General features: G+C 42.3%; 1 protein-coding gene across 4 annotated transcripts in view; it reads left to right on the top strand.

Annotated features, from left to right (window-relative positions):
- col15a1b (collagen, type XV, alpha 1b) overlaps positions 1–12238 on the top strand; it is a 63711-nt gene that overhangs the window by 29856 nt on the left and 21617 nt on the right. For all 4 annotated transcript variants that reach the window (XM_079347777.1, XM_079347775.1, XM_079347776.1 and 1 more), the window contains 13 exons: positions 741–928; positions 1062–1271; positions 2274–2426; positions 4548–4622; positions 4960–5061; positions 7284–7392; positions 8329–8369; positions 8451–8633; positions 8718–8744; positions 8817–8879; positions 8977–9054; positions 9865–9927; positions 10010–10162. In XM_079347777.1, coding sequence (XP_079203903.1) covers positions 741–928; positions 1062–1271; positions 2274–2426; positions 4548–4622; positions 4960–5061; positions 7284–7392; positions 8329–8369; positions 8451–8633; positions 8718–8744; positions 8817–8879; positions 8977–9054; positions 9865–9927; positions 10010–10162 — 1445 coding nt within the window. The remainder of the gene's footprint in view (positions 1–740; positions 929–1061; positions 1272–2273; positions 2427–4547; positions 4623–4959; positions 5062–7283; positions 7393–8328; positions 8370–8450; positions 8634–8717; positions 8745–8816; positions 8880–8976; positions 9055–9864; positions 9928–10009; positions 10163–12238) is intronic.

Genomic DNA, 12238 nt, shown 5'->3' with positions numbered 1-12238 from the left:
TTTTTATATAGGGAGGAGAGCTCAGTGCATGACCATGCCTCACATTTAGCCCCACTTACCCAAATCAATTTGAACCTGAAAGTCTTACAGTTAAAATCATAGTTCAGTCAAACAATTCTGACTGTTTTCATGTCACATAATGAACACACAATTTGGTTTCCAAGTGAGGCAAATGTAGATGTCTTGGTTGGTTTTAAACGGTTTTTAAACCTTCATTTCCTTCGTATTTAACTGCCTCAAACCGTCCTGTTGTATCTCTCTTATTTCTGTTATTTGCATTTATAAAATATTTATACTCTCTGTTGATCTGTGTTCTTTTCTTGCTTGTATTTATTTTGATCTGTAAAGCACTTGGTAAACAGTTGTTTATAAAAGTCGCTATATAAATGAAGTTTGTGTAATTGTTATAGATGTACAGTGAAGCAACATTCATTGTGATGGCTATGAGAGGACCTTGTTCTCCTACTGAGTTATGCTCAGGTCTGCCTGTATGATTTGTAAATCATGATTTTGTGACATGCCTGTGATTGACAAGAACAACAGGAACTTATTAACCTGGGTCAGAGACAGTAAGTATATCCACCCTGCAGTAAATCTATGGAAAGAGTCTGAAGAACGAATGAGAATAAGTACAGATACGAGCACACAAATCACGTCAAAGACACAGAAGAGGAGATCTCTTTAAACTGGTCGCCACCTTTAACTCAATCATTTGTACATTGTTTTTGTGTGTTTGTCAGAACGAGGCTCAGGAAGTCATCTGGACCTGACAGAGTTAATCGGCGTCCCCCTCCCCCCCTCTGTCGCCTTCAGTCCCGGCTTTGAGGGCTTTCCAGCCTACAGCTTTGGACCTGATGCCAACATCGGCCGGCTCACCAGGACCTTCATCCCGGGGTCATTCTACAGGGACTTTGCTATTATCGTCACGGTAATGCCAGAAAATGTAACCTTTTAAAAAAAAAAAAAAAAACCTTTGTGAACTCCTGTTTGTTTTTTTAAAGAGTCGGCATGTCTGTTTTGATGTGTGATTTGTGATGTGTTGTGCACTGCTCTTCCTCCAGATGCGTCCCGACACTCAGAGAGGAGGCGTGCTCTTTGCCATCACCGATGCCCGTCAGAAGGTGGTGGAGCTGGGTTTGGCCCTCACTCCTGTGCGTGGAGGCCTGCAGAGCATCTTACTGTACTACACTGACAGAGAGGACGCCTCCCACAGCCACAAAGCTGCCGCCTTCAGTGTCCCGGATATGACCAACCAGTGGACAAGATTCACGGTGGGTGTTACATAATGCCATGCCATTTGAGAAATGTACAGGAAGGATAGGAGCGAGTGATAGCTGAAGAGCCCTCTTAGTTCATATTTGAGTGCTACAGTTTAAAGGCACAGCCACACAGCTGTTTTGGACGCCCCTCGGTTTGCCAGGCAAGGAGTAGTAACGCTGAATGTGGTTCAGACAGAAGTGATTGTACCCGACCTAAAAGGTCTCTGCATGTCTCTAATAAGCCCCACGAGTCGTAACTAGGATCAATGTTGGAGATTTTTTTGGAAAAAAGGAGAATACAGAAGGATTTACAGACCAATGTAAAGCTGGCTAAACACTGAAGCTTCAGTGTCCACCACATGGCGACCTGTATGCTTTCTGCTTTGAAGTAAAAAATAAATAAATCAGTGTGCATCCTGAAAATTGATAATTAAAGGTATAATAAACGAACGCTGATAAAGCAGATATGTAACAGACCCTAACTATCTCAGCTCTTTGTTCACAATGACAGGACCGTGCCTCTTTTTGAGTTTTGTCTACATTTCTCAGAGGTTAAAACACGTTTGTTTTTTCACTATAACTCTACCATCTCCAACAGAGCTGCCATGTGGGGCAAGAAAGACGACCTCGCCCACTCTCACACTCTCAGTGTTGAGAGAGGCATAATGACAATGAGTTTTCTCGCTCGATCTAGCTGCTTTGTTTTGAGAGACTGGTGCTATAGAGCTACTCTGAAAGTAGCATATTGCACCTTTAATGTGTCATATTTCATGATTACATTCAGTCAAGTTTTTATTTAATTTAGCTGAATAACTAGCATTAAAAATGTACAAACGGTGGAAGAGTGGCATGCTTCCTTCCTCAAGAAGTTGCCCTGACCTCTGACATACAAGGAGTAAAAGGGACTAGTTAATGTACAGCTACATAAATAAGTCCTTTTTTTCCATTAAAAAAACAAAACAAAACAAAAAGCTCATTTCGACATTAAATGAATGCATTTGGTTTGTGTTTCAGGTGGTGGTGGAGCACGACGAGGTGCGTCTCTACATGGACTGTGGAGAGGCTGAGAAGACTACCTTCCATCGGAGGCCGGAAAGACTCACCTTCTCACATAATTCAGGCATTTTCGTAGCCAACGCAGGAAGCACTGGGCTGGACAAGTTTGAGGTGAGTTAAGATATTTTTTTTTTTCTCTATGCAAGAAGCAAAAAAAGAACAAGAGCGGCTGCATGAGTTATTATCATAGTGGAGTTTGGCTGGTTGGTTTCAAATGTCAAATGTCAATGTCTGTGAATATCAGTGTGTGAAAGACCCACTGCACGTTTGATGTGAAAAATCAATTTATTTAGCTGAACACAAAGGCTTCTTCTTCTTCTTTACCTCTTTACCATGTGTGATGACTCCCTTCAAAGCCCATGGTAACTGAAACTTGCAAGAACGGCTCAACGAGGCCCATCTGCTTCAAACACAGTCTGCATCAAAACACGAGGTCAAAATGCCCTGACCGCCTCTTTGACGACTTCCCGAGCTGGCTCTGTCACAAACTCAACGGAATAAAACATAGAAGATAAGAGAGACAGAGAAAAGGAGAAAAAGAGGACCGAGGAGAGGAGGTGGAGAAGGAACTGAGGGTGGGATGTGGAAGGGAGGTATACATGGAGGAGGGAGTTAGTGACAGATGAGGAAGTCAAAGATGCCAACAAAGCGTAGTGGTGGTCAGATCAAGGACTTGACTCGGGCCTTTGAGTGTGCTGCCATGTCGAGTGTGATGAGGAGGTCAAACTTGAGGAGGTCATTTTAGCAGGACAAATGAAAGGCTGGATTACAGACTTATTTTTCTTGCTCAGTTTGATTGACACCGTGCAGATTTTAAAAAACAGAGCAGAGACCTTTTCAGTGTCACAGAGCTCACAGTGATAAATCCCTGTTGCTGTTGATGGGACGTGACTGTTCCAACTTCTTTCTTCTCTGTGCAGTGTAGCCTGACTCTGTGAACGGGTTATCTGAAGCATGACCACTGAATATGTGCAATCTCAGCAGCAGCAGGCATGGCCAGTGTTAAAAATCTGGGTCACTCTGCATGCTAGTGATTGTGTGTGTACTTGTTGTGTTGGAGTCATGACATGGGGCCCTTTTGAAATCAGCAGGTTTAAAGTTTTGGAAGTTGACCAATGAAATGGACATCTCCCTCTGTCCATATTCCAATAGAGCTTCGACATATTAACCAGAAATCTCTCTAAAATGACACCATGTTGTTCCAGTGTTGTTTGTGTGTGAGTGTTCATGTTTGTGTCAAACTGGTGCAGCTGTAGCTCAGACTGTAAGGTTCCTGTTTGTGTGTGAGACGCAGGTCTTCTCAATAACAGAGTGAGAAGCAGAACTTCCCCTCGGGGATGATAACGTGTTCAAACTGGTCTCTATGATGACATCAGCAAGTGGACTGACCATCATTCGTGAGTGTTGCCCCTGTGTAAGGGTGGCAGATGTAGAAAAGTAATGTACCCTGTCTTACTTCCAGTTAAGCGTTCAGATTTATGAGCACTTTGTCATGAAAACATTTATCTAATCATTGTACTGAATTGTATTGACGCTTTCATTATAGCATTAATAAATACATATCAATAATATGTGTTGGAGCCAAACTATGTGTTGTTGTATATTTTCTTTTGTATATGTATGCAGTCCCTCTACTGGGCACTATGTGGAGCCTGGTCCAGGTCAGGTGGACAGGTGATTGAATGAAGGCAAAACATTTTTCCACCTGGGAAGAAAGGAAAGAAGTGGATTTCTTTGTTTTATTAAACCCAATAGACGTATAGTGGTTCGTCTTATATTTGTTTTGTTTTGGTATTTTTACAAGTTGTATAATAATAAATGGATGCAAATATCCGAAATTATATCAACGGACTGGTTATATTTCTTTGAGCTGAGCATTCATAACTCAAGTGACTTTTCTAAACATTATTGGATTTGTTAATATTGGTCACTACAATATGGTTAGTATCAACGCCTTCATTAGAAAATGTTTCGACTGTTAAAGATGACGCTGATGACCTTGAAACTCCAACAAATGAAAAAGAAAAAAGAAATAATTGTAAGCATTAATTTTAAGAATTGGTATTTCCAAGCCTTTTCTAAATGCAGATTCTGCATTCTGTTACTGCTGCTTTTATTTTCTATTACTGATGAACAGTCAGTGAAGCTTAATCCAAATATATATACACATCCAGGTCTCTTCAGACATCTTAAGACTAAACTATCTTTAACCTTGAATCTCTCTCTGTGCAGGGATCCATCCAGCAGCTGGTGATAAAGGACGACCCCAGAGCAGCGGAGGAGCAGTGTGAAGACGACGACCCTTATGTAAGAAACACTCACACACGAGCTTCCGCTGGTATTGCTTTCTATGATAATAAAGCACACTTTGATCAACAGCACCCTCTTGTGGTTAAAGAACGTCACTGATAAATTTAGCACTTTGGTGCCATCTTTAGGAGCATGAGATAAAATTGAAATTTCTTCTGGATAACAAAAGAGGAAAAAAAATAAAAACGAAGTACTTGACTTTAGTTATATTGTTAAAAAAAAAGAAAAAAAAAAGGTCTTCAACTGTGAAAAAGTTTTGACACTGCATCATAAATTGGAAAACATGTTTCTTGCTTTTTTCTCAAACCATCACATGCTGTGACATTTGATGAAGGCCTCGGGGTACACCAGTGGAGATGATGCTCTGGATGACAGAGAGTCCGAGGAGGAAATCATGAAGAGCAACAACAGGGAGAGGAAAGTCCACACGGCCAAGGTAGGATGGCTTGACGTTTGCTGCGTCGTTTTATCAAATAGAAGCACGCCACGTCTGTGACAGCGTGAAATATCTTTCTTTGGAAAGTCTGGGATCTCCATATGAGTGTACAACAATGACCTGCAGGTTTGAATTATTACCAGTAATGACGTTAAACAAAATATGTCACAAGGTGTTTGAAAAGGCCTTCTGAGACTGTTCACTGATCCTGAAAGAAATCCTCTAATCATTTTGTGTGTTAGGGTGTGTGAGTGTGTTTGGGAGTGTGCATGTGTGTGTGTGTGTGTACGTATGTTATAGTATCTGCTGCCCTAAATGATGTGCTCGCCCTCCTATCATCAGGACTCTAAAACATCTCTCCTTGTTTACACAAGTTTGTTCATGTTTGTTTCCTCTCTGTTTCACTGCTGTCGGTCATTCCCACAACCAGGAAGTCAGTCTGACCCCAAACATCCCACCAGCAGCATTTACTCTGAGGCTTCAAAAGGAGACTCTGAAGCTGATGAACTGCTGCCGGACATAAGAGGCTCTTTTTATCTTTCTACATTGAAGAGGGTCATCAGCGACAGAGTCGACATTTCTCTGACTGCTTAAGTTATTGATATTTCCTCTCAGATCCCGTCACAAAGTTTACATGTTTCACTTCTTTAATATGTGCTCTTTAAGAATATGAACTATCTAATTCTAACCCTAAGGGCCTGATTTACTAAGATCTCAATTAAAGAGTACTAAATTGCGTGTTCATTTGCACCTTTGGCTTGTGGGCGTTTTGCGGGTGATTTACTAAGAACATTTGCGTGAATGACGTCAGGTGCAAACCTTGTGGAGGCGGTAGTATTTCTGTCAGGCTTTAACGTGTTCTACTGGTTTACGTCACAGAGAGTTTGGACGGAAAGCTGGACGACTGCAGGCGCACAATAGGTATTAGTGAGAGGCAAATGAACGTCCAGTATTTTCAAGTAATAGCAGATAAATGTGAATATAACAAAAGGAAAAAGTGGCTTATAAGAAAACCTCGGTATTAAACACGGCCTCTCTTTTCTTGAAACTTGAATTTCCCTCGGGATCAATAAAGTATCTATCTATCTATCTATGTATATATCTATCTATCTTCTTTCCTTCCTCTTTTGAATGAATTGTTATACATTGCGCAGGAGGTGCGAGTCCTCTGTGGCACTTGTGCACAGTGTGTGTGCCACTCGTGCCATCGTTACGCACCAGAAGCTGGTCAGCTCTGTGTCTGGCAACAGGTACTGAAGTTGGGGGTAGAAGCATGGTGAGCCCCCCATTCAAGCGTCCCACAGCGCAGCAGCAGGGGAGGGGGCTGTAGAGTGAAGAGACGAGCGCGCTCCGGAGCGCACCAGAGATGCGTAACCCGAGAAAAGGAAATACCCAGTTTAAAATGTGATGTCGGCGAGAAGAGGGAAATAGGACAACATAAGTGTCAATGTTGAAATTCTTTAGAATGCAGACCCTGTGAATGTTCACAGTTTAATCATTTCTTTTAAACTATTATTGAAGCAAGATACAAAATAAATGCATACCATTTATTTTCCTGTCATTTAAACATGTTAACACGTCTTTTATTGAGCCTATGTCTCCTCCTAACTGCAGCCTGCAGTGTGTAACACTGGGGCTCTTGGATTAGCACGTTCTTTTCAAAGGTGTTAAATTCAGACACCGTCACAACCACCGCAATTTTTGCCCGTCTTGGTAAATCACATTGCGTGTACTAACTTAACTTCTTTACATTTTCTCCTCCCAGTATTTTGCACGCTGAGGCAGAAACGCCTCGTTTTGCATATTCATTAAGGCAAACGTACTATTTGGACAATACGAGCTGTTTTGCTCATATGAAAGACGCAATCCTCACTGCACGCTGTTAGTAGATCAGATAGCACATTTTTTGCTGGTGGCATCAAGTTTGCACACGTTTTAATACACGTAAACGTTTAGTAAATCAGGCCCTAAGAGTGAAAACATTGCAAGTCCTGCAAGCATCGGTTTGAAGAAAAGTACTTAACCTAACTTCACTTTCAGATCTACCACTTTTTTTTTAACAAGGAAAGAAACTTGTGATTAAAAATCTTCATAAGAAACTTTTCCAGGGTTGACTAACGTGGTCACAAACACGTCGAGTTACGGCCACATTGATATCCTGACCTTCATAAAGAGAATTCATGTTTTTGCGTGACCTTCTTCTTTTTCTTCTCCTCTCTCAGGAAAGCCTTCCAGTCAGAGCTCCGCCCACTGAGGCTCCAGAGGTGGAGCTGGAGGAGTACTCAGGTCAACAGACCCCCACAGAGGCCACTGACGAGATGTTTAGACGAGGTCAGAATAAACCCTAATGTACAATGATCATTTGATTTATTTGGTGAAATTCAGATTTTACATTTTACAGTTTGTTGCTGCATCCATATCTGCAGCATTTCACACTTTAGTCAGATGTAGGCGTCAGGTAGATGTTGAAGCTCTGAAGCCTGTTTAACACGACTACAGCAGACTGTAGAAATAAAAGCCTTTATCACAGATACAGTCTCGTCTGACTGATGTCCTCCAAGCCTCAAGCGTCTGATTCACTGGACTGAGAGACTGTCCCATCAAAATAACTATAGAAGATAAGAACAAAACTACACCGAGCAGTTTTTGTGACACTGTAAATATTGAATATACGAGCTGGTTGACAATGCAAAGATATGTTTATGTAACATATTTGATATATTTACTGCAGTACACCATGAACAAAGGTAAAACATGAAACCTTCTTGGACGTGCTTTGAGTTTTAGTCTGAACCATTTTAGGTATCGCTCACTAGTATCCACAGACCCAACACAATTCTTCAAACAAATTGGTTAAATGTTTGACTGTAAAGACTGTGGGGGGATTTCACCACCACAGTACCCCTGGGTGGGCTTTCCAAAGCCATTGTACTGGGTGTCATCATAAACAATGATAATTACTACCTTAGGGTAAAAATATGATTTCGAGAGAAGATCTATATCTTTTGCTTCTTTTTTTTTTCTACCATTGTCCTCTGAGACATTCTTGAGAGGGTAAGGACGGATATAGACACAGGCTGGTCTGATCCAGTGTGCAAGCAGGATTCGAGTCTCATCTCTTTGCTTTCCTGTTTTTTTTTGAGTTTGAGTTTCCTGGAGGCTGGCGTCGACTTGAGTGGTTGTGAATGTGTGCATAGGGGAGAAGGAAGTTTGTCTGAGGGTTTGTGTTAGTTTCACCTCATTGACGATGTCATATCCTGTGTACAGGACCACACCGGGCAGAGGAGCCAGGAGAACGATCAGGAGAAGTAAGTAGTTGTCTTTTCTTTTACAATACATCTGGAACATTCTGCACCAACACGTGTTGTTGTTAAATGTCGAATTTCCAGGCTCATGTCAGGCATGGGTTCAAAGGAGCACCCGGAGATCCTGGACCCAGAGGCCAACCTGGTCCACCCGGTCCCCCAGGCCCCACCCTTCCAACTAGACAAGTTCATCCTGGTCCAAGAGGGACCCAAGGACCGCCAGGACTTCCTGGATCCCCTGGAGTGCCAGGGCGGGTGGGACAGCAGGTGCGTGGGCTAAAGAGACTCATGTTGCCAGCATTTCGTACGTGAGTTCATAAAATGTAATCCTGACTCTGTCTCACTTTACAGGGAAGCAAGGGCGATAAAGGAGATCCAGTAAGTCATTCATCCATTCAGGTCTTCTTCATTCTGCTTCAGATCACATGAACTCTGTGTTTTTCTGTCCAGGGTCAGAGAGGACCTAAGGGGTCTCCAGGACTGGATGGAGATGTTGGAGCTAAAGGAGACAAGGTACGGCTAGCCTTCTTTTAAAGTGCTTTACGACAGTGTCACTGTATGCCACCAATTAAACTGCACACGTCAGATAACTCCTGTTTCTGCTCTGCAGGGAGACCGAGGAGTCGGTATGCCAGGCCCTCCTGGCCTCCCTGGGCCTCCTGGACCCCCCAGATCACGTAGTGTACCTGTGAGTTTTACGTTGGGTTCTGTTCGTGTTCGTAGAGACCAGCATGTCGTTATGAAAATGTGAAGAACATTTAAAAGCCTGACTCCCTAACGGACTGAGCAGCTTTTCTCCGTGCGTGCGATCAAACGTCAGCGTTGCGTTTTCTGTCCACCAGGGTGTTCTTCTCTGCTCTTTTGCTGATGGTGTCATTTTGTTAAACTACACACAGCTTTGATATCAAAGCAAATAATGTCATTACTGTAAATCAGCATCGCCCGGACTGTAGCTTCCTCCACTACTTCTAAATTTTTTTTTTATGTCTTACCTCATCACAAAAAGCCACATCGAGTTAGAGCTGAGAGTTGGTGGTAACTGCGCCACAGTATCACCAAACTTTCAAGTAATAAGGAAAACAATTCTGCACGACTTGAAGACATATAATCTGTAACTTTAGCATGACTGTTATTGATATAATCAGGGGTTGAATCCGTGCGACTTTCCAAGCAGTCAAGAGCTCTTACAACATGCGTTGTTTTTTCTCTGAGTTGTCCTCACTTTGGATTAATTGAACAGAGCACTATGACAGCATGGGAGAGCAGCTCTGTGTAGAGTAAAGGTGCAGATAACCTCTATCCACATTCAGACACGAAACAAGAGCAATCTGCACGAGGCAGAATAACTTTCTCAAACCATCGATGAATATCATGAACAAAATGCTTTTGTGTCTTAGACCTCAAGAAGGAATGGTGTGCAGCTATTACTGGTCGCAATTCATTCAGCGTTAATCCGCCCCTGAGTGTTTGTGTTGCCCTGTGTTAATCTGTGTTACAGTATGGAGCAGACGCCCTGGGCTCTGGCTTTGAAGACCTGGAAAGTGACACTGAACTCGTCAGGGTAAGTAAAGGCTGCAGGGAGAGATCTAAGAGACCTGGTTGTTTCTTTAAACAATGATAAAACACTATATTTTTTTCAACAGGGCCCTCCTGGTCTACCTGGGCCTCCAGGACCTCCAGGTCCTCCTGGACCCAACCTGTCATCCTCTGGCACAGCTGAAGGCCTCTTTCCAGGGCATGCTGGACCCCCTGGTCCACCTGGCAGAGAGGGTCTCCCAGGACAACCAGGACTACCGGTGAGTTTTACACCCAAAGGTCATTCCTCAGGTTGCTGAATATCAGCCTGGTCATGATTATCATTGACTGAATAACTAGCACAGCATTAGTCCTTGTGTGTGATTTCAAAGGTGACTACTTGTGTTTCTGAATTCTTCTCTTTGTCATTGTCTTCCTCCTTTCCACTTTGAAGTCTGTAATGAAACCACACATTTCTTTTTAGATTTCTCTAAGTCTCTTTTTATTCTTGGTTAAAGTCCAGTTTGTGTTAGTAATCAGTAATTAATGTTGTAGTGATCTTTTGTGTGTGTGTGTGTCACAGATTATAACTGTCTTTTATCCTCCATCTTCCTCCGTTATCTTTTCTCTTATTTTTCACCCTCGATTTCTCCTCCTTCTCCTTCCATCTCTCCTCATCAATTCCTCCGCCCCCTCCTTGTTCTTCTTTTCCTCCTGCTCCTCTCCCTTCTCCACTCTGTTTCAGATGTTTGAGGATTGGTTTAGTGGTTCTGGGCCCGATGGTTCAGACCTGAGCTCGGGGTCGTCCTCTGACCTCGGCTCTGGTTTCAGTTCTGGTCTCAGTCCTGATCCCAGTTTTGCATCTGGTTCTGGGCTTGACTTTGGGTCTGCTTGGGGTTCAGGCGAGGTATATCACTGTTGTTTGCTCGGCGAACGGGCAAACAATAAAAGGCAGAACTACAGTAAAAAGCCTGAGTACTGAGGGAGCGACACTGTCATAGTGTCTACTCATTTAAAATCTTAATCTGAGAGATAAATTGTCTTGATATCAGTTGTAATTTGATCTTTTTTTCAAACAGTTACCTGTGATAAACATTTATTCTAACACATAGCCCCATTACTCAGGCCAATGACTGTTTATTATCTCCTACCATGTTGTCTCAATGGCCTGCCTGCCTGCAGCTTGATGGATTAATCTAACATGGCTGACTCTGCTCTGACACAACACGCGTCTGTGGACGGTATCACAGCTTAGTTTGCTTCTTTTATAATCCCTCTGGCAGCCAGTGTTACTGCTGACAAGCTTGGGTTTAACTCTTATATTTATTACCATGACACAGGGTTTATTTTCATGCTTCAGTAAAAGAACTTCAAACTTGCTGAGTAAGCTTCATTTAAGCGCCATTTATCTTTTTCATACAACATGGTGAATGGAGAATTCTGCCTTTTAACTCATCTCTTACTTTTATTGTGAATTGCCGCCTATATGCTGATGTTGAGGTAAAGTGTCGAGGCATGCTGAAGTATTTCTCAAACTTGAACTATGTGAACTGTGCTCATTTTATCAAACATCAAAAGAAAGTTCTGTGTTTCAAAAATAAGAAGAGTACAGGCTGCTTCACTGCAGGGTTGGATATTAGCAGCCGTCACCTGCCATAAACGGGGTTTATAGCCGAGTGATGTTGTTCAACTTACCATGATCATGATAGCTTGTCAACTAAAGCAACTTAACATTGATTTCAAAACAGTAAATTTATTATCTTGCCTCTATAGTCAAGATTAATTAGCAGCCTGGGGCTTCTGAAATAAGCTTTTGTACAAACTCAGTTAACTCTGAAATGAGGGAAACTCTAAGTTTTCTGTTTCATCAGAGGAGGTCACTCAAACCTGAGAGAGGGGTCACTCAAGCCCGTTACACTTCTCTCTCTCTCCTTTGCGCTGCAGCAGTATTACTTCTTTTTCCTTCTTAAAACATGTTCATGTCCGCCCCATGTCTGCATGAAGTTGTGGGCTATATTAAAGTATGAGGAGCTCTTTTTTGTCACCTGTTGCCATGGTGACTGGTAGTATCAGTGCTCCATTAATGTTGGCTTTTTGTCCTCATGGTGCAGAGTGAGTGAACTTACTCAGAGTTGATTTAACGAACTCAAATCCGCTGATGTGAAACCAAAAACGGAGAGTTTCCAACCTTCTTTCAGAAACACGTCCCTGATCAGCTGAATGAGTTCGCCTTTCAGGACACAATGAAAACTCCAACCAGCCTCAAAATAATACACTGGACTAAAAATATAAAAACATGTGTTTATCATGTCAGTAGTTTCTTTTAGACTTGAATCATCCCCTATCATAAAATATAC

The sequence above is a fragment of the Symphodus melops genome, assembly GCF_947650265.1.
Source record: "Symphodus melops genome assembly, chromosome: 7".
Lineage (NCBI taxonomy): Eukaryota > Metazoa > Chordata > Actinopteri > Labriformes > Labridae > Symphodus > Symphodus melops.
The sequence above is the reverse complement of the archived record's forward strand: the minus strand, read 5'-3'. Positions and strand labels throughout refer to the sequence as shown.